The sequence below is a fragment of the Cydia splendana genome, chromosome 2, assembly GCF_910591565.1.
Source record: "Cydia splendana chromosome 2, ilCydSple1.2, whole genome shotgun sequence".
NCBI classification, from domain to species: domain Eukaryota; kingdom Metazoa; phylum Arthropoda; class Insecta; order Lepidoptera; family Tortricidae; genus Cydia; species Cydia splendana.
In genome coordinates this window covers 2,510,205-2,531,059 of record NC_085961.1, presented here as the reverse complement: position 1 = coordinate 2,531,059, position 20,855 = coordinate 2,510,205, and the positions used below count along the sequence as shown (strand labels likewise).

General features: G+C 36.2%; 1 protein-coding gene across 1 annotated transcript; it reads left to right on the top strand.

The window, feature by feature from the left end:
• Positions 1–3,320: 3,320 nt before the first annotated feature.
• Positions 3,321–20,041, top strand: LOC134801802 (lysozyme-like). The gene is made up of 5 exons (XM_063774409.1): positions 3,321–3,481; positions 13,596–13,684; positions 16,440–16,500; positions 17,389–17,515; positions 19,871–20,041. The coding sequence occupies exons 1-5, from the start codon at positions 3,328–3,330 to the stop codon at positions 20,010–20,012; spliced, it is 573 nt and encodes a 190-aa protein (XP_063630479.1). The 5' UTR covers positions 3,321–3,327; the 3' UTR covers positions 20,013–20,041.
• The last annotated feature ends 814 nt before the right edge of the window (positions 20,042–20,855 follow it).

The window sequence follows — 20,855 nt, the reverse complement described above, 5'->3', positions numbered from 1 at the left end:
GTTTTCTAGCTCTGTTTCTTAGATATATTCTATCAAAATCGATTTATCCGTTACATTGCGTTGGGGATTTCTTTAACTTTTAATATATATTTTTTGGATTGTTTTAAGGGCTCTTATTTCGTTTTAAATTGTATTATCTGACTGATTTCAAAAGTCTAATAGATGATAAGATTTTCTGTACTAATGATAACTAAAACTATGTCTTCTGTGAAGATTTAAGCTCTAATAGTTAATCGGGAGGCTACGCTTGACTGTTGAAAGCGACAAAGTCGCTTGGCAAAACTGGCCAATGGCAAAATAGAACCATGTACCTACTCAAAAAATAATTAATAACTTATATAAGTCCGTGTAACCCATTCTGATGTAATAATTTGTTAAAATTTTGATCTTGTTGTGATACCGGCGAGTTGCTTAAGAGGGGACGTAAATGTAAATCCAGGAAATTAGAACGAAACAAAAGATATGGCGCACCGCACCGCGCTTACAGACTGTTGAAATATCAAACGGTCTGATTCGAACTTTAATATACGTCAAATATTAGATCTAGATACGATATGGATCGGATATGTCTGTGTCAAAAATGACGTTTCTTCAAACAAAAACGTCACTTTTGACACGGGCTTATCCGATCTATATCGTATCTAGATCTTATTTTTGGCGTATGTTTATGTTCGAATCAGGCCGAATGTAAATTAAAAACAGAATTCTACTTCATAAATATAATAAAATATTTTATTCCAATTATATTGGTATACACTGATTCATTTTAATTTTGCCAGTGACCGGTTGAACTTTCCCAAATATTAACGATATTTTTCGCAATAAATATTTTCGTAGTAACTGGGATTGTTGCAATGCCCGTTGAAACGTAATCTACGTGTTTTATTAATAAATTCTTTAACATTCGTTGGATTAAGCTTAAGAATTATTTTGGATATTTTATTTAAAGTTGGACACTAGTTTTTTGTTATGTATGTTATATCTACTCAGAATCAGAAGCTCTTTCGATCCTAATAGGAGAAAAAAGTTTCCCAAGATTTTATTCCATTCTGTTACCATTTTTCATAGACCTTGTTCAAGTATGACGGTAGCGGAATGGAAAGATAATTTTATTATGTAAGTACCTATATAAATTTTACGAACACTTTATTTATTTATTTAAACTTTATTGCACAAAATACAAATAAAATGTACAAATGGCGGACTTAATGCCTAAAGGCATTCTCTACCAGTCAACTATAGGACTAAACAGAGAGAGAACAGAGAGGAGTTTTCTCCTTTTTTACTTTATTAGGATCTAAAGAGTTAGTGATTCTAAGTAGAAATAACATAAAAGTTTCCAAATTGGAAAAATGTGCCTGGCTTTAAATGAAATGGCCTATATTATAAATTGTAATTTAACTTTGCCATATCGCCAGTGTAAAAAAATGAAGTTTGGTTTTGCTTTAATTAGATAAGGTTTGTTGTAAATAATAATTTATGAGTTGCATTTTTCTATTAAAGAATAACAGATTTTAATAGTTGTTTTAGTATTTTTTAATTTTATCATCCCATGTTCACCTATTAGCTTATGGAGTTAGAAAAACAATTTGGTTTTTAAAGTGTATATCTTTTAAGTTTCTATCTATTACATCAATATTTGAATAACTAAAATTCAACAGCAATCCAAAAGTCCTCAAGGTAACTTTTCCTCCTCCTCAAGGAAAAACGAGATGTAGGTAATAAATTCATCCAAAGGTGACGTTTGAATGTCAAGTGCAGCTTTAGCGGCGTCGTTGTTGCCGCCGCTGTTTCTGTCAATCAGAGATGGGCATCATTCGAATAAACTTTTATCGGAACAATCATTCGAATAAACAATAATTCACAATATTTTTATTCACGAATGATTCATTCGCGGATGATTTATTCGCGAATAATTTATCCGTGGATAAATCTTTCGACCACTTTTCAAATGACGATTTGTTTTTCACCTATCAATAGAATGATTGTTGAGGAAGGTTTAGGTGTATAATTTGTTAAGTTTTTGTGTAACCCGTGCGAAGCCGGGGCGGGTCGCTGGTACGTCACAATTTCACAGAAGTTTGACGCTTAAAATAACGCTTGCAATGCGTGCATGTGCTATCAAAATATTTGCAGACTTCTCTTGGTTCAACACTATGTATACATCGTATATTTCGTCGCTGGCCGCACCAGAACAAGTACGCTCAAAGTGTTTAAGATTCATAGTAAAGCGTCGCATCTCTGATAGTTTAAAATGAGTTCTCAGGTTCGTTAAGGAAAACCTGACGCTTTTGCGTAATGTTGTGTTTGGGTTTCCCGGACTCCTAATAGACTATGCATATTGCATTAGGTATACTTATTTCAATGAATTTATAGAAGGCAAGGGGATACGAGTGGAAGAAGAGGGGGGAGGAGGCCTTTGCCCAGCAGTGGGATACAGTGGGCTCTAAATAATAATAACCCACCATAGAACGTTTTCACGGTGAGTGTCATAAAAGTTTACTTTTTAAATCAATATTATTTGATGCGAATGACGTAGTAAATGTGAAACGGTTTCACGGTGGGTCAGGAATCAAGTTGTTCTATAGTACATTTAAATAGGTACCAAATCCTTGAAAAACAACGTTCCTTCCTGATATCCTATCTACGTAAATTCCCACACACGATAAGGCAGGTAAAAACCCACTTCCCGAATTAAATCGAAAAGTCATAGGTCAGTCTTTATACTCTTTATCAACTATAGCGATTGTCGACTCTACTAGCCAATATAAGTTGATATCCAAATGTGTACGGACCTTCAAACCGTCAAGAAAAATGTAAAATAATATTTTTTTTTAGTTATTTATACCCGCTATCCTAAGGTTGTCTGGAAAAGATCGCTTACAGCGATAAGATCGCCTGATCGACCTTTATTTACATTGTAAATCTGTTTTTGAATTTGTTTTCATTTGTAATATAATAAAGATTTTTATTAATTACTTAATTAATTACTTCATCAATGTTTGGGCAAATCTATACGGCTATGCAATCATGTCATTAGCATACACCAGGATTTTTGCCGCAGGAAGGATTTCATGTATATTTATAATCTAGTCCATTGTAAAAAAGTTACTAATCTATGAATTTAAAGTATTTAAGGTAGTAAGCTCCAAATGTTAAAATAAAACGTTAAAATAGTGTTAGTTTCTACCTTTTTCTTGGCTAGTGTAAATCATTCCTGCACCCAAAACCTCGAGTTATGGTTATGAGGCGATCACTCGTCTACGCTCAAGAATACTCATCCAATGCGCTCGCGCATCTCATTATAACTCAACACTGTTTACTATCATGTCAGTCGGCCGCCAGCCATCAAAGATGGCGGCGCGATGCGTGCTAGCGCTGTGTTTTGTTTTGCTAGTCGTTGACGCTAAGGTGTTCACGAGGTGTCAACTAACGAGGGAGCTGCTGAAAATTAATTTTCAGAGAACATTTCTTAGTAATTGTGAGTAGATTTGCTTTAATAATATACATATATGATATATAACAATTTAAAAAATCGAGTAATTTAGTGATTAAATGCTTGATGATTGTTGTTAAATGTGATTAAACACCCAAACATCGATTTATTATTTCTTTAATGTTATCGGAACAAAAAAATTAACATTCTAGAAGTACTTATATTTTGACTAAATACTATTAGTAATACGTACACAAAATGCATCTTAATACATAACTTGTATTTAATAATCTAACTTGACCTAACCTAACTTATCAGCTCGAACTTCTCATTCCTTCATACGTTTATCAAAATGGGTAAGACTGTGATGAATGCAATAAATCTAGAGAGTAATCTGACAACAAAATTGGTAAGTATGTGATTTATTTCAAGAGAAATTGCCTCTCACCTGTCTTCTAAGATGGTGATTTTAACGTTTGTACGTAATTTGTCAGGTAAATAATGTAAGCCACATAAGGAAGAACTAAGTTGACAGGTCGGCCAATCCCACAAAAAATCATCATACGGAAAAGCCGGGTGAAACCAGATACATAGGTCTGTTTTTCACGTTCAACAATTCCGAGTTACGAAAACAATCTCTCTCTTTGGTCGGTCCTTCATGTCTGAGAATCGTGGTCAGTATCAGGGTTTTGCATCCGGAGCGGATGATCTGCCTCCACCGGTTCTGTCCAACGCGTCTCTGACGACCATGTAGAGAGCAGAGGATGACGAGTCTTTAACGAAAACAATAATCTGTATTTTTAGGTATTTAAATAAGAGTAAACAAAATGTACCCTCAAATGGTTTCTTAAGCCTTAAGCATTACATGATCAAATAATGTAGGTTAAAGTCAAGTCGTTCAGTGACTGATCCAGGCGGTTTTGTATTTGGTTGGTTAACCAATAAATGTTATAACTACCCGAAAATGTACAAATTGTTTGTTTACTTTTATTTAAATATCTACCTAAAGATACAGACTATAGTAAGTACTTACCTTAACACATTCAACACCAAGAACCCGACTGTCGGGTACACTGTTCGTAGCGACTACGCGCTACATACGACGAAACCGTGGCTACGCGCTACGAGCGTAACCCGTAGCACTTAGTGGTATTGAATGTGTTAACGAATCCAATGTAGCTGATCAAAACATATGTACATCATGTAAAACAACATAGCAACAAACGTTTCGTTATGGCTAAAATTATGTCCAAGGTCACCTTTGTTTACTCTAATAACAATACTACATAATTCGCCGGCACGGCTTTGTTCCCATCAACTATTATTTGAGGTTATGTCATGTTATGGTTTGCCGGCGATCGGAGTAGATAAGCAGGAAGATGATTCTCATGGACATACACCTAAAACAGACCTAAAGGCCCAATTCGAACAATGCTTTTTTAGGGTTCCGTAGCCAAATGGCAAAAAACGGAACCCTTATGGATTCGTCATGTCTGTCTGTCTGTCTGTCTGTCTGTGTGTCTGTCTGTCTGTCTGTCCGTATGTCACAGCCACAGCCACTTTTTTAAACTATAAGAACTATACTGTTGAAACTTGGTAAGTAGATGTATTCTGTGAACCGCATTAAAATGTTCACACAAAAATAGAAAAAAAAAAACAATAAATTTTGGGGGTTCCCCATACTTAGTCAAACCCATACGTGTGGGGTATCTATCCCACACGTATGGGTTTGATACGTCTTCAAAAATGATATTGAGGTTTCTAATATCATTTTTTTCAAAACTGAATAGTATGGTGTGCCCCCCCCCCCCCCCCCCCCTGTAACTTCTAAAATAAGAGAATGATAAAACTAAAAAAAATATATGATGTACATTACCATGCAAACTTCCACCGAAAATTGGTTTCAACGAGATCTAGTAAGTAGTTTTTTTTAATACGTCATAAATCGTAAACCGCAATTTTATTATGTTACTTGCTGCTACGGAACCCTTCATGGGCGAGTCCGACTCGCACTTGGCCGCTTTTTTTTAAATGGCTTTCCCCTCTTGTGGGTTTTGGCAGGCGGGATTTTGCCAATGACGACGTTTTAGAACAATGCTTATGTCGGTGTCAAAAATGACATTTCTTTAACCAAAAAACGTCCCTTTCGACACTGATAGATCGGTATTGTATCGCCGTGACATCTTATAGGCACAGTGTAAAGGTAACAACATAAAAATTAAGAAAAAAACAGCAGGTATATTTAAACAGGTTTTTTTGTTACAATAGTGAGATGCACTGCGAGTAATGTCAAATCAATTCAAGACTTTTAAAGTTCGAATGGCTGAACTGAACAAAAACAATGTGTTAATTAATGCGTTATTTTTTTTTATTGACATGACGTGACGAGGCAATGCAAATGGGGACAGCGGGTATAACGACGCCGCAACAATAATTTATAGTCTGCAGTTGATATCCGAACTTCACGTTTATGCATCTGGGTGTAGTTCGGCCTTTAAGCTAAAAAATATCAGTATCTTTAGTATCTCGTACAAATCGTCTGCTCAAACAAATACCTACTATTAAAGATAATAACAAGATATCATATATTTCTTGCAAAATGGTTAGATGTTAGTTAATGTGCATATTCAGATCCAGACAATAAGACCACTTGCATAGTGAACTAAAATATACTTGTAAGGTATATTGGGGTTATTTTGTAAGCGGCGCAATCTAGACAATAGCAAACTGAAGATAAGATAAGATTTTTTTTTATATTTATACCCTTGGTCCAGTCACCACGCGAGAATTTCTCTAAGAGACTATTTGATGAGAGTATTTTTATGACTTATTATGGGCTGCTATTTAACTGATCACCAGATTTAGTAAAATTTAATACCAAAAAAATCTATTTTACCACCCTAAAATCATGAATGATCACCAAAATTATAACACCATTTTAATGTGAAATGATTACCAATTTTATTACATTTTACTATCCTTTTAAAGGAAATGACACCAAAATAATCATTATTAACCCAAAAATAGTCAATGATTACCAAATTTCAATCCCCATTTTAATGTGAAATGATAACCAATTTTTTACATCTTGCTATCCTATTAAAGAAAATTACACCAAAATAATCATTGTAAACCCAAAAATAGTAAATGACCACCAAAATTAGAACTCCATTTTAATGTAAAATGATAACCAAATTTTTAAATCTTGCTATGCTATTAAAGCAAATGGCTCCAAAATAATCATTGTAAACGCAAAAATAGTAAATGATCACAAAATTGTAACCACATTTTAATTAAAAATGTGCAAACATTTAATATATCGTTATCCTATTAAATTAATTAATCCACTTCGTCACCTTTTTCTAGTAGCATTTTATTTCTGTAACAGTCGCAGTTCTAACCTAACCTAACCCACTTTTCTAGTAGCATTTTGTTTCTGTAAGGGTCGCAGTTCAAACCTAACCTAACCCACTTTTCTAGTAGCATTTCTTTTCTGCAAGGGTCGCAGTTCAAACCTAACCTAACCCACTTTTCTAGTAGCATTTCGTTTCTGTATGGGTCGCAGTTCAAACCTAACCTAACCTAACCCACTTTTCTAGTAGCATTTCTTTTCTGTAAGGGTCGCAGTTCAAACCTAACCTAACCCACTTTTCTAGTAGTGTTTCGTATCTGTATGGGTAGCAGTTGAAACTTAACCTAACCTACTTTTCTAGTACCATTTCGTTTCTGTAAGGGTCGCAGTGCTAACCTAACCTAACCCACTTAACTGATAGCAGTTTAACTTACTTTTCTAGTAGCATAACGAAATGCTACTAGAAAAGTAGATTAGGTTAGGTAGGTATGCGGTGCGGGCTATGGGGGGTTGAGCGGGAGGGGCTAGTAATTTTGGCATCAGTTTACTTTATTTGGTAATATGTATAAATTTTTTGGTAATCATAGTGGTTTATTTAGGTGAAAATATCGCATTAATTTGGTCTTCAAGATTTGGTGATCATTAATGATTTTTGGTGATCATTCAATATATTTGGTATTTGAATACAATTTGAAGTGCAGTCGTAATTAAAGTGGTGGTACTTTTGTATTTTTAGGCCTTATTTTTTTGGTGTTCAGTAATTTTTTTTGGTAAGCATGATTTTTTTATTTAGGGTACCAAAGTATTTTTTGGTGGTCATTATATTTGTAGCCCTTATTATGTATATATATCTCGGCACCACGGGGTCCCGGCAGTGTTGTGAATAACGCTCATTTTTAGGTTTAAAGACTCGAGCCCTCAAAACTCGTAAGTCTTGAAGATTCGACTATATTTGAGAATTGTATTTATTTATTTTACGCGTATGGATGTAAGAAATCGTCTTTGCCGCCTTTGAGGCGTTAAGCCTCGAGTCTTAAGGATTCGAGTCTTTAAGCCTCGAAAAGAGCGTTATTCACAACACTAGGTCCCGGACCTTTAGGAGGCGTGCGTGGGGCCGAAGCCAACATCTCACAGGCCCTTTATAACAAATTAATATAAAAAAGCAAGGAATACACGTGGCGGATACCATCCCCGAAAGCACAATTATTATTATTTAAACAGTTATTTATTAAAAAAAGCTTAATCAAATTGAATAAATAAATAAAACACATCACATCAGTAGTATCTATAATCACGTAACTTGTGACTACTGTCTGTATCTGAAAAACTATCGTAATAACCCCAATACACCTTACTAGCAAAATATGCAGACTTTTATACTCGTCTGAAGCAGATAAGTGTTTAGGGAATATTTCCAGCAGCGAAATTGAAATTGAAACGACTCGCTTACGGATGGTCCACGAAATTGATTCTAGGTATTCCAATTTATCTAACGTTTTGACATAAGAGTACCTAGTGGTTATTTGGAATACATTGTAAAATCTCAATGTTAATACAAAACGCGACCTCTGTATTATTTAATACCTCTTGTAGTATATCACGAGCACAGTAAAGTTGTGGGACGTATAGGTAAACAATTAAACATATATTATGTTTTTGCTAGTAATATGAATATAATTAAAAGACGAGTATAATGACTAAGTAATTATGAAATTGTGTTGAAGGTACTGCACTTAGCATTTATTGTTATCAAGTATATTATTTGCTTCGCCGGCAATAAAAATATTATAAGATGACGCTTTGCGAGAGCAAATACATAAAGTACCTATTGAGAGAAAAAAAACAATCTGCAATTATATACGTGCGCTTACATAATATTAATGTCTCTGTAAATAATAATAAATTATCATATCTAACATAATTAAGACCCGTCTTTGTGAGTGTGACTAAGTAAATACTAAATACTCTGAGATATAGTTAAAATTTGAGAGTTTGAGATAAGTAAAAAAGTCTATTAATAATAAAAAAAACATCACAGTATTGTGTGGGATAGGTACCAGTCGCGCCGCCACTGATAAATAGGTACCTCCCGTTATATTACCAAACAAAATTTATCTTTTTAAAAACATTCGATAAAACTATAATTCAGACACAGTGAATCCCTATTAATTATACTAATATTATAAATGCGAAGTAACTCTGTCTGTCTGTCTGTTACCTGTTCACATTTCTCGGCTGTATACCGATTTACAAGGGTATGGAGATAGTTTGAGGCCCGAGGAAGGAAATAGGATAGTTTTTTAGGGTTCCGTACCCAAAGGGTAAAAACGGGACCCTATTACTAAGACTCCGCTGTCCATCCGTCCGTCCGTCCGTCCGTCTGTCACCAGGCTGTATCTCACGAACCGTGATAGCTAGGCAATTGAAATTTTCACAGATGGTGTGTTTCTGTTGCCGCAATAACAACAAATACTAAAAAGTACGGAACCCTCGGTGGGCGAGCCCGACTCGCACTTGTCCGTTTTTATCTTCGTAAAAGCTAGTATAATGTGTAACCAACTCCCTTGTAACAGCGTTTAAAGAGGTAAGTATCCATAGGCTATATCCCTTTACGATCAGTAACTTGTTCGTCATGGTTTAAAAAACATCATTCAAGGGAGACAATAGAATACGGGGAAACCCGCGGCGGAGGCGTGACGATGGAACGCAATATTGTCATGTAGCATGGCGCTGTATTGTCATGCGTCGGGCGAGTCAAAGTCAAGGTCTTGTATGTCAGAGTAATATTGATTTATTTAAATTTTGATTCAGGCAACAAGGCCCATATAACCTTACCATATTATTATGAATTTATTTATTCGCATATCAATTAAAAAAAAAATAAACTAAAAAAACACTTTTTAGATGAAAATGACAGAATAGGGTATTTGATTTTTTTTATGAATGGTATCAATCGATCAGGTTTGTTTTTAGGATCAAATGTCTGTATGGGACCCATTGTCTTAAAGCAATACAAAAGTCACAAATGATGGTTAAGTTTCCAATTTATTGTGATAAATTGCTCATTTTCTATCTATTTAACTAGATTTAGTTATACAATTCAACATGTGTCAACAACCCTATTGTCCCTATTTTATCAGGGAATAAAGACGACGAGTGTGATTGAACGTTGATCAAATTGACTCGCCTTCGCTCGTCAAGCGTCAGTAATAACGTCCACGAGGAAAACCCGTGAATGATAGTAGAATAATGGGTTCATCACCTTGTCTAATCTCGATTTTTACAATAATAACGATTCTGCGAATTACATTACATACAAAGCGGTTGAATATAATTATACTTACCTCATCATCATCATCATTTCAGCCTATATACGTCCCACTGCTGGGCACAGGCCTCCTCTCATGCGCGAGAGGGCTTGGGCTATAGTCCCCACGCTAGCCCAATGCGGATTGGGGACTATACATACCTAATATGTAGTTTATGTAGGTACAATAGGTAATTACTAATTAAGCACCTTTGGCCAGTCGTATTTTAACTCTTTTGTGAGAGCGCTTGACTCTCGACTGCTCCGAGCAGTCATGAAAATATGAGGGAGTTATATATATACTAACGCATTTATTTTGTTTAAATATATTTAATTTTTACACGTTTTAATCAAAGGCAAATGTCATGTAAACATTCACATGGAAACAGGACTGTGTATTTCCAAGGGCAAAATGCAACCAAAACCTTAAAAAAATAAAGTTCGCGAGATAGAAAAAATACAGGAAAACATGTCCAATATTCATTTATTTTCAGTGTAAGGTGCAGGGGGACAATTTCGACTAGAGTTATGTCCATATAGTCCATATGTTCAGATAGCGAAAAATATGTGTTGTGTGTGACTCTAGTTAATAATGTAAAAGTGCCTTATGGCATTAAGGTCGCCTTTTGTACTGTGTATTTCCTTATGTGCAATAAAAATTAAATAAATAAATAAATAAAACATGGAAGATATTTCGATTAGTTGAAATTACCTCGCAGTCGAAATGCCCCCCCCCCCCCCTGCAATTGAGATAAAAGGTTAAAAACCATATCTTTTGTCGCAAGTTTCGCTATATCTTTTTATTACCTTTTAATTTTCTGGCTTCGCCCTCTTTTAAAAATGTCCCACCATATTTTGCTCTTATATTTCCGAAGGTTCTTAATGGTATGTATGTATAGTACCTATTTAAATGTTAACGGCTTTGTTTTACTATCCCGCTCATCAGCATTAACGTCGCCGTATTAATGGAACTTTAATTAGCTTATTTACTTTGCTTTAATCAGGTTCATTATAGCGAGCGCTGAAAATTGTATCCATTATCATCATATCATTACCCCATGCAGTATTATGGTTCACGTGTAACCGCCGTAACAACTATTGGAACACCGGTTTGAATTTGGTATTTGTTTTGCGAGAATACGGTAATGAGCATAGGGATAATGACATACATGTTGATTTTGATTACAAAATCTACTAGTTCAATAGGTATAATGAGCATTATGTCACAATAATTCGGCACAAAAAGAGAAACTAAATAATATCTTGTTTTCCATACTTCAAGACGGCTTCAACATGATTGTGACGTCACGATCAAGTACCGTTTAAAGGCCTGTGCACACCGGCTGCGTGTGCGTGACGTGCGCGTGCGGCGTTGTAGTAAACAGATCCTTATGAGAGACGGCACACCGCTTGCGTGACGTGTGCGTGTGCGGCTCCAACATTTTAGCGCACGCGCACGTGCACGTCACGCACACGCACGCCGGTGTGCACCGGCCTTAATGAGGGGCGTTTCGCGTGTATAGGGTACGATCGTCAGACTTTGACTGTAATTTCTGACTTTTGTATTGCTTTCCTCCTTTGTTTAATCTTATAGTTTTTATCATTTCCATTTTTTGTCCAATTTGTTGTGATAAATTGCTTATTATCTATCAATTTAACTAGATTTTGTTTGAAAATTCAAAATACATTTAATCTATATATCTATATAAATCAACAGAACCAACCATTTACAAATGCTATTTTAAGCGTAAAATAGTTTCGTTTACCCCATAAGTACGTGTTCGCAGATAAATAGGTACTTACGTTGTTATCATAATGATAAAGATGATGACAGACGTTATCTCAAGTCGATTGAGATTCTCGACGACTTCCCATGAATTCTGATAGATAACGCGTTATCCTGATTATTTATAGTGTTCTCTTTTAATATAAAAAAAAAATATTCAGTCAATTATTAAGTATTATAAATACTTCTGTTTACAACATAAAATAATAAGTAGAGAGGTAGATAATTAGGTAACTAACTTAGTGTTAGTTTTATATGTTAATGTTTTGTGCCGCCGTTTTCAAGACTGCATGTAATATGTAGAGTTTTCTAACTGACAAGCAGCAGATGTCGTACAGGTCTTTGGTGGGAAATCTATAGTATTTTATACAATCGTGATATAATAGAGAGTTTTTCAGTCGAGTACCGTGTTTAGGCAACGAAGCTTGCTGAGTTGCCTAAGTAAGGTACGAGATTGAAAAGCTTGATTATATCACTATTGTATACAATACTTTTTCTACGAGTCAACAAAAATAATACTTTAAACTAGTATAATCATACAAACAAACCAAAAGTATACAGCTAAGATTCGCGAGCAGCCTCGATACCTTCATTCTGGTACGCGACCCGGCCGCCGCGTCCCACGGCGGGTTGGTCAACGACACCTTCTCGTAACTCATGTGGCCCTGGTACTTGCTCCGCGCTAAATTCAATTTTTAGACGGTTGTTTTCTCGATTTTGGTCACCGTAGCCTATGGAGACTAACAAGCAACACTAAGTGGTATTCGTAGTCTATGGATGTTGCTATTTTAAGGGTGTCACATGCGCGTTTCTGACTTATGAATCAATTGTTTCTACTATACAACCTAAAATAATTAATTTGAGCTAAGGTTTTGTTTCGTCCTCTTGATCGCGGTGAGCTGTGATTGGTCAATTTCATTATAGTTGACTAAGCTGTATCGAAATGAATATTATAGTTGAGTTGGGAGCCCATACATTAAAAATACCCAATTGCAGTTTGGTATAAGAAATCTTAATTCAAGAATTACAGTCGACTAGTAGAAAAAAGGGTTTATATTCTTATTTATATTATTATATGACTATAAACGGTCGTTTACAGAGAGCTTTAGAGTTAAAATCCTAAAGCCTATAGGTTTAATGCTGACTTAGAGCTAAACGACGTCGTGGCTTAGTACATTTATGGTCCTTTGTCCTTTGATCTTCTACCTTCAACGTAATTAAGTCAAGTAAGTTTAAACAAGCCGCCCAATTGTGGTATGAGGAGCTTTAAATAATAAGAAAACTTAATTAATTACCTACAAGATAAGATAGGAAATAATAATAAAATGTAATCACAACGTCTACCAATCACAAAATACGGATAAGGTGTTTTTTTGTCATGCCTCGACTTTTAATTGTAGTTTATAAAAATATACTGCCTCCTATCCGAGTCAGAGCGGCTACCGCGAAAACCGAAATTCGCAAATTGCGGGGATCTTTCTCTTTTACTCCAATGAAGGCGTAATAAGAGTGACAGAGAAAAATGCCCGCAATTTGCGAACTTCGATTTTCGCGGTTATAGCCCAGTAGTGACTCAGCCTACGACGCAGGGGGTTTCAGGTTCGGGGTATTATTTGGGTAGCTTAATGTGGGACTAGGTCGATTTGTGTAAGATTGTCCTAAAATATTTCTTTATTTATAAATAGTAAATGATTTGTTCTGCTTCTTGTTTCAGGGGTATGCCTGATAGAGCAAGAGAGCGATAGAAACACCGCTGCTTTAGTCACTAAGTCTGCACGAAGAAAGTATTACGGATTGTTCCAAGTAAGAAGCTGAACTATATTTAAATTACTTCTTCTTTTAAAAATGGCTTCTAACGAATTTATGAAAAAACCGGGCAAGTGCGAGTCGGACTCGCGCACGAAGGGTTCCGTACCATAATGCAAAAAAAACGAAAAAAAAGCAAAAAGAAAAACGGTTACCCATCCAAGTACTGACCACTCCCGACGTTGCTTAACTTTGGTCAAAAATCACGTTTGTTGTATGGGAGCCCCATTTAAATCTTTATTTTATTCTGTTTTTACTATTTGTTGTTATAGCGGCAACAGAAATACATCATCTGTGAAAATTTCAACTGTCTAGCTATCACGGTTCGTGAGATACAGCCTGGTGACAGACAGACGGATGGACGGACGGACGGACGGACGGTCGGACGGACGGACGGACGGACGGACAGCGAAGTCTTAGTAATAGCAAAAAGAATAGATAGTATAGAGGGGTCCTGTCATTGTAAATTTTGTAGTCACTGTAAATTTACTGCCATCTATCGACACACGACTAAAACTCAAAATGAAAACGTATAAAGTTATCAAAAAAATTATATATATGGATAAATGATTTTATTATTTTTATATCATTTTGATCCATGTTCATTCACTGATATCTATGTGTTAAAATTGTTAAATATGAAACGGTGTCGTCACGCCATCTAGCCGAGGATAGGCTAACGGTGTGTGCGCCATCTATTCGAGAATGACTTTTACTTGAATTCCGAGGCACGTTTTTTCCTTAGACTTTATTCGTCTTATACGAAGTTACATATGTCTTTGGTAATAGGGTCCCGTTTTACCCTTTGGGCACGGAACCCTAAAAAACAATACCGTCCCAGTTTTTTGTCAAGTTTAAATTGCGACGAAACCCGACTAATCCAATAGGGTATTATACTGTATTTAAAATAAATTATTTTACACCATGCATGAAATAAAGCACCAGATAATTTTTAGAAAAACACAGATGGGAGTTATTTTTAAACACAAGTTTTATTTAATAAATCGGATAAAAATATAAAAATTAGGCGAGTTGACCGTGACGTCACGATGTAATGTTTCGTATAAATTCTATATTAGCAAATCGTTTTGACAGTTCTAAAAAAGTTACTGATTTGACTACTAGCCAAATCAGTTACTTTCTTAAATACCCCATTGAGACCTATAGTTCGTTTTTTTAGCATTAGAAAAAGACTACGCGATCTTGACGTGTCTTTTAATTAAAAAACGCTTTTTAAAAATCACTTACTTATGAAAGCAAAAGAATGTAAATAAAAAAATATATATTATAGGACATTTTTCACAAATTGACTAAGCCCCACGGTAAGCTCAAGAAGGCAGCTTGTGCTGAACGATATACATGTTACTGTAAAAGCCCAAAGTACGGCAAAACCTATGATTTACCGGTAAATCCTAGTTTTTACCGATGCCGATGCAAAGCAGCCGATGCAACGGAGCCACGCCGTTTTGTCGACTAAATAGTGTTTAGTTTTAAGTTTATAAAATTCATATGTATGTTAGTCTGTAAGGTATTTGTAATATGGGCCTTGTTGCCTGAATTAAATTTCTAAATAAAATATATAAAAGCCCGAAATGTTAAATCTTACTAGTTTACTTCGGGCTTTTACCAACACCGATATGGTAAATCCTAGGTCTTACCACGGCGACCGGTAAAGTTTGAATCATGCACTGATTCTCAACCCCTTCCGCTCAAACCCCCGTAGGTACACCGCACCGCATGCGCCGTTAAGTGGGTTAGGTTAGGTTTGAACTGCGACCCTTACAGAAACGAAATGCTAAGTACTAGAAAAGTGGGTGGTTTTTACCTCCTTTTCTACATAGTGCACCATCTACCATAATCTTTCATCGGCCATAGAAGTCGGTTTTTTTTCTTAAAAATTATCATCTAATAATCTCAAGAATCAGTGCATGATTCAAACTTTACCGGTCACCGTGGTAAGACCTAGGATTTACCATCTCGGTGTTGGTAAGAGCCCGAAGTAAACTAGTAAGATTTAACATTTCGGGCTTTTACCGATCGGCATCGGTAAAAACTAGGATTTACCGGTAAAACCTAGGTTTTGCCGTACTTCGGGCTTTTACAGTAACATATATAATATATAAATACATAGAAAACAACCATGACTCAGGAACAAATATCTGTATCATCATACAAATAAATGCCCTTACCGAGACCATCGGCTTCATAGGCAGGGCAGGGCTTTTGTAGGTAAATAATCATATATGATTCATAATTATTACATGTTTGCCGTAACTTATTTTTCAAAAGTGTTTTCCAAGAAAAAGCCACGTCAAGATTGTTTACCTTTATTCTAATCCTAAAAAAAACGAACTATACTATGTATTAAATAATATCGATACAATTCTAAAATGTAACTTGATCAATTTTCCTGGTGTGTTTTTTTTAACATAGTAATCTTAGTCGGCCGGAAAAATCCGGCCCTATATTACCCTAAAGACAAATTTCTTATAGCTAGCACAACCTAAAACTAACTATTTATACAATACAATATTAACAATATCCTAACACTAATCTAATACCTAACATTTAGCTTTCAACTGTATTTACAGAATTTTTGAGCTATATTTTACAAAAAACATAGGTATTTGTGTACGTACGTAACTTTTAAAGCTTTTGCCATTCAAGTACCTAAAACTATTTAAGTTCAAATCGACGTGTTTGTTATAATAATCAGACGTCTGTTTGTTAACTTATGTTTGCTGTTCTTCAGATTGGCAGCGAGTGGTGCAAGGAAGGAAAGAAAGGTGGCAAATGCGACATAACTTGCGAAGGTGAGTTTAGGATGCGCAGGCGTTAGAGATTTTAATTTTTAATAAGCAGAAACGTCTGCGAACGATGCTATTAAGCTTAGAATAAATTTAAAAGTGGAAAAATTACTGTCTTGGGTGAGACTTGAACGACACGGCCTCTGGATCGATACTCCAGCGCTCTGCCATCCGAGCCATACCTCATCCATAGCCAGCAAAAGAGATTAGAAGCAAAAGTGGTTAGAGATTTTATCAGAAACCGTATAAGTGTTGAATTAATATTCTATATTATGAAGCCTTATATACCTTATTTAATATGTCGAGATGCTGGAATTGCATACAAACTTTGTATAAAACTAAGACGTTTTAAGTGTAAGTTTTCTTCCTGGTTAAACCGATTAAATAATTACTTAGTGCATACCGTAAGGTCGGGTTACTTTAGCTCTGGAGGGTAACTTTGGCCATTTACTCGGTCCAGGTTATCCAGGTCCAGGTCCATATTATTGTACTGTAATTATGGAAATAACCATGAGGTTGGTTTTAGCTAACCTCTGACGTCTTTATGTTTTTATTAGACCCTTTTAAATAAGGTTTTCATGTGGGTCTAAGTTACCCTCCATTGGGTCAAAGCAACCCGAGTTTACGGTATGGTAGATGACGCTAGGCGCCCCATTAATACGCATACTATGAAAATATGGTCGGATATTCGTTGTCAACGGGTGAGTCTCGTTAGTTCAGTTGCTAGAGCGGCGGGCTGGTATCATCGGAGACATGTGTTCGAGTACCGCCCGGCACAATGCGCTGTATAAGCATTATTGTTTTATCCTGGTATCGTTTGCAGACGTTTCTGCTTAATACAAAATTTATTTAATACTTAGTTGAGGTAATAAGCTCAATTTCTTTTTTTTTCAGCGTTACTGGACGATGACATTAAAGACGACAGCGCCTGCGCGTTGAAAGTGTTCGAGCTGGAAGGATTCAAGTACTGGTCCAAATGGGAGGCTCGGTGCAAAGGACACGTACTACCTGATATTGAGAAGTAAGTTATGACGCCCATGTATGTGCTATTGTTTACGGTATTAGCGACTCATGTCATAAAGTCATCTCTTTTACACTTGGTTGGTCTTAGCACGGGTAAAGGAGATAGTATTATTACCCAGTAGCGCCTCTGCGCATTGTAAGTGTTCGAGCAGGAAGGATTCAAGTACTGGTCCAATTGGGGGTCGGTGCAAAGGGCACGTACTGCCTGATATTGAGAAGTAAGTTAAGACGACCGACCGTGTCAGAATTCAGAAATAACATGTGATTAAGTAAATTTACAAATACATCTTCTACTTTTTCCTAATCAGAACACGATCCCGAATATGCCCCACTGTTTTTGTTACATCCTGTACATATATATCTAGGGGCACGGTAGTGCCCCCGCCAAGACGAGCAAAGCGAAGCGTAAGGGCACTACCTACCTACCTACCTTTTCTCGACGCGCTTCGTCGTTTTTTTGAACCCTCATAAGCTCATAACTTGAGTTTGGAATATACCAGATAAACAAAACTCTCGGGATATGATGTTAATAGTGGACTTGTTAGGAATAAAAAAATTCAATTGCATAGCTCTTATACTTTAAATTTTATTCATATCTAAAAAAAAAACCGTTTTCGTCACTGACTCACTCATTCACCGATGATCATCAAAACCTAATCGGCGTTAGTAGTCAGACCTAGTTACTATATCAATAGATACTAACTATGTCTAGTCTGATAGTCTCGCAATATTGCAAGTTTCAGTTAATATTCGCATTTGTGTTTGGAGCGTCCCACTGGATTGTCGCTAACTATAGCGTATTCTACACTGAAACTTGGGTGTATTGGTTCTACTGAGTTGTTATTGTCTTAGCTGGTCACACTAGACACTTTGAAACTTGTTCTGGAACTTGGACCAGAATTTCGGGTTTTTCCCTAGTAACTACATAATATGTTCAGAAAAAGCAAGACTGCTGCAGACAATCGGGTGAAATGCTCCGAAATAATACACACGAGTAACACGAGTAACTCTAAAGAACATACGCTTCTTCTAACGTCACCAGTAACCGCATTCAATAGGGTGTATTACTGTAATGTTCTGCCGCCAGAGTGCAGCACTAAGCTAGCTAGTAAACCGTAAAGTAACTTATACATACTTACTGTGCCTTAAACTGTTTTTGACAAGATTTCACAGACAATAAAATATGTCATTGATGCATCAAGGCGGTTGGTTAACAATAAGGGCCTAACGGGAAACGTGAAAATCGGAATTTAGTTATCTGTATCTTTATCGCTCGAATATGCAAGGGTGATAGAGAGATTTGACAACGAAATTTCGATTTTCTTGTTTCGCGGCAGACGCCCAGATTGTGAAGGATTGTGGTAGTAGCGCCCCCTACGCAGAGTTTCGCGTAATATTCCCCTAATGTGCACATTGCGGTATTTGATCGATTGATTGATTACTTAACCCAATAACCAGCAATTAGGTACCAAAATCGCATGCCGTTCCTTGCAAAGTTTGTAGAAGCCTTTACACAAACAGTTTGAGCTTGAAGCCATAGTGCAACCCGGACATCTTGTTAAACGACTTATCGACCATCGCGCCGTCACAGGGTTAACTAATTTGGTTAAGTTGAGAACATTCTACACCGTAACTTGAGCGTCTTGGTTTTGTCTTGGGCGGTTATAATAATGGAATACATTAGTTGACAACCGCCTTAAGTAACACTGTGAAATAACATGAAATTTGACATGAACATTCAACTAACAGTCATAATATCTATGTCTAGTGTTGGTAGGAACTCGAGTCCTTTGAGTCTGAATTTGAAGAACTGAGCTCGTTTTTACGAGACTCTGCGCTTAAAAAACTTCTGAGTCTTCGTTAAGAACAACTCAAAAGGACTCGAGCCTCCGAATAAAGACTCCATGAACAATTTTATAGGTTTTTCCTAAATAACAGTAGAGAAATTAGGCGTTAGTTGTACCCAATCCACAAATTATACATAAAGACAATGCATTTCGAATTTTTTTGTAAAAAAACCGAGAGTTCTCTGAAAAGGTATCAAGTCTCTACAAGAGACTCGGGTCTCTACCAAGTTGTAAAGAACTCAAGTTTAGACTTAATTAAGAGTCTAAAAAACTGAGTCGAGTCTTGAAGCAGAGGACTCAAAGGACTAGAGTCCTACCCAACACTATCTATGTCTGATTCTGGTACAACTGTACTAGTTTTCTTGCTAGAATTTGATAAGTACGCATGGAAATTCGAGGGATTAGAAATTTTACATATAAAGCTTTTATTCTCTCTTATCTCTTCTCTTAATCTATTATGTAAACTTATGGTCAGCATTTTATTTTTAATTCTGTTATTTTTTCAGGTGTCCGGACTGGAAATACCCTCCATCCAGGTCATCAGTATCACCAGGCAGAGACAAGCGAAGAGTCAGGCGATCCAAGCGATCAAAGAACGGCTTGAGAAGACTCCTGCGCGTTCCGAACAACAATGCAAATAATTTGTAAATACTGTTAATAAAGTACCTGAGGCTTAACTATTTTTCTTTAATTTTTTTTCCTGAGCCTAGAAAACTACCGAACGCACCAAACATGGTGCAGCGTCACGGCATACCCTCGAAGGAGATGGCGGCACGACCTTGAATTCTTGCGGAGACATTGGCCTAATATTGCCATTGACAGAGATGCGTAGAAGGGAGGGATGGTTTATGCCCAGCAGTGGGACACAATAGGCTAGCAAATAATGATAAAAAATCCATTCTCTTTGATGAATCATCATGATCAATTTTCAAATACTCGCTGTATTTGAAAAAGCAGCGAATAAATGATACTTTATTATTATGGCTTGAGATATTTAATTGGGAATGGTGTCCCAGTGCTGGGTGCTGGATGGGCTGGGGAATTGGGTCCCTTCCTCTCTTTCTTCGTCTCATCTCTGCTCTGCCCATGGCAATATTAGGCCAATCTTTCCGCAAGACGTCAAGATCATAGCGCCATCTCCACCATGCTGATTTTCGAAAAATGGTGACACTTGGATGGCGACAATTTATTTGATAAAATGATTGATGGATTGAATGTTCTAATATCGGCAGTAATGCGACAACATCATCCGAATATTACTTTAAGAAAACAATTAAGTTGCTTAAATCAGACTTTTATTACCTATATAGAAGTCTAAGTTAAAATTTTTCCTTACGTCCTTCCCTACATTTTCGTAAAATTTTATCATTGAATCAAGAAATAGTACGTTAAGATTCCGACGAAAATGTGGTTTCAAATAAATGTAATCTAAAGAGTAGTGATTTACGAAGGAGAGGAATGCTCTGATTAAATCCATAAAGAAGGCGCCCA

Coding starts and splice junctions, on each gene's coding strand:
- LOC134801802 (XM_063774409.1), top strand. CDS start 3,328: ATGTCAGTCGGCCGCCAGCCATCAAAGATGGCGGCGCGATGCGTGCTA. Junction 3,482..13,595: donor GAGAACATTTCTTAGTAATT/GTGAGTAGATTT, acceptor TTCTTGTTTCAG/GGGTATGCCTGATAGAGCAA. Junction 17,516..19,870: donor GTACTACCTGATATTGAGAA/GTAAGTTATGAC, acceptor TTATTTTTTCAG/GTGTCCGGACTGGAAATACC.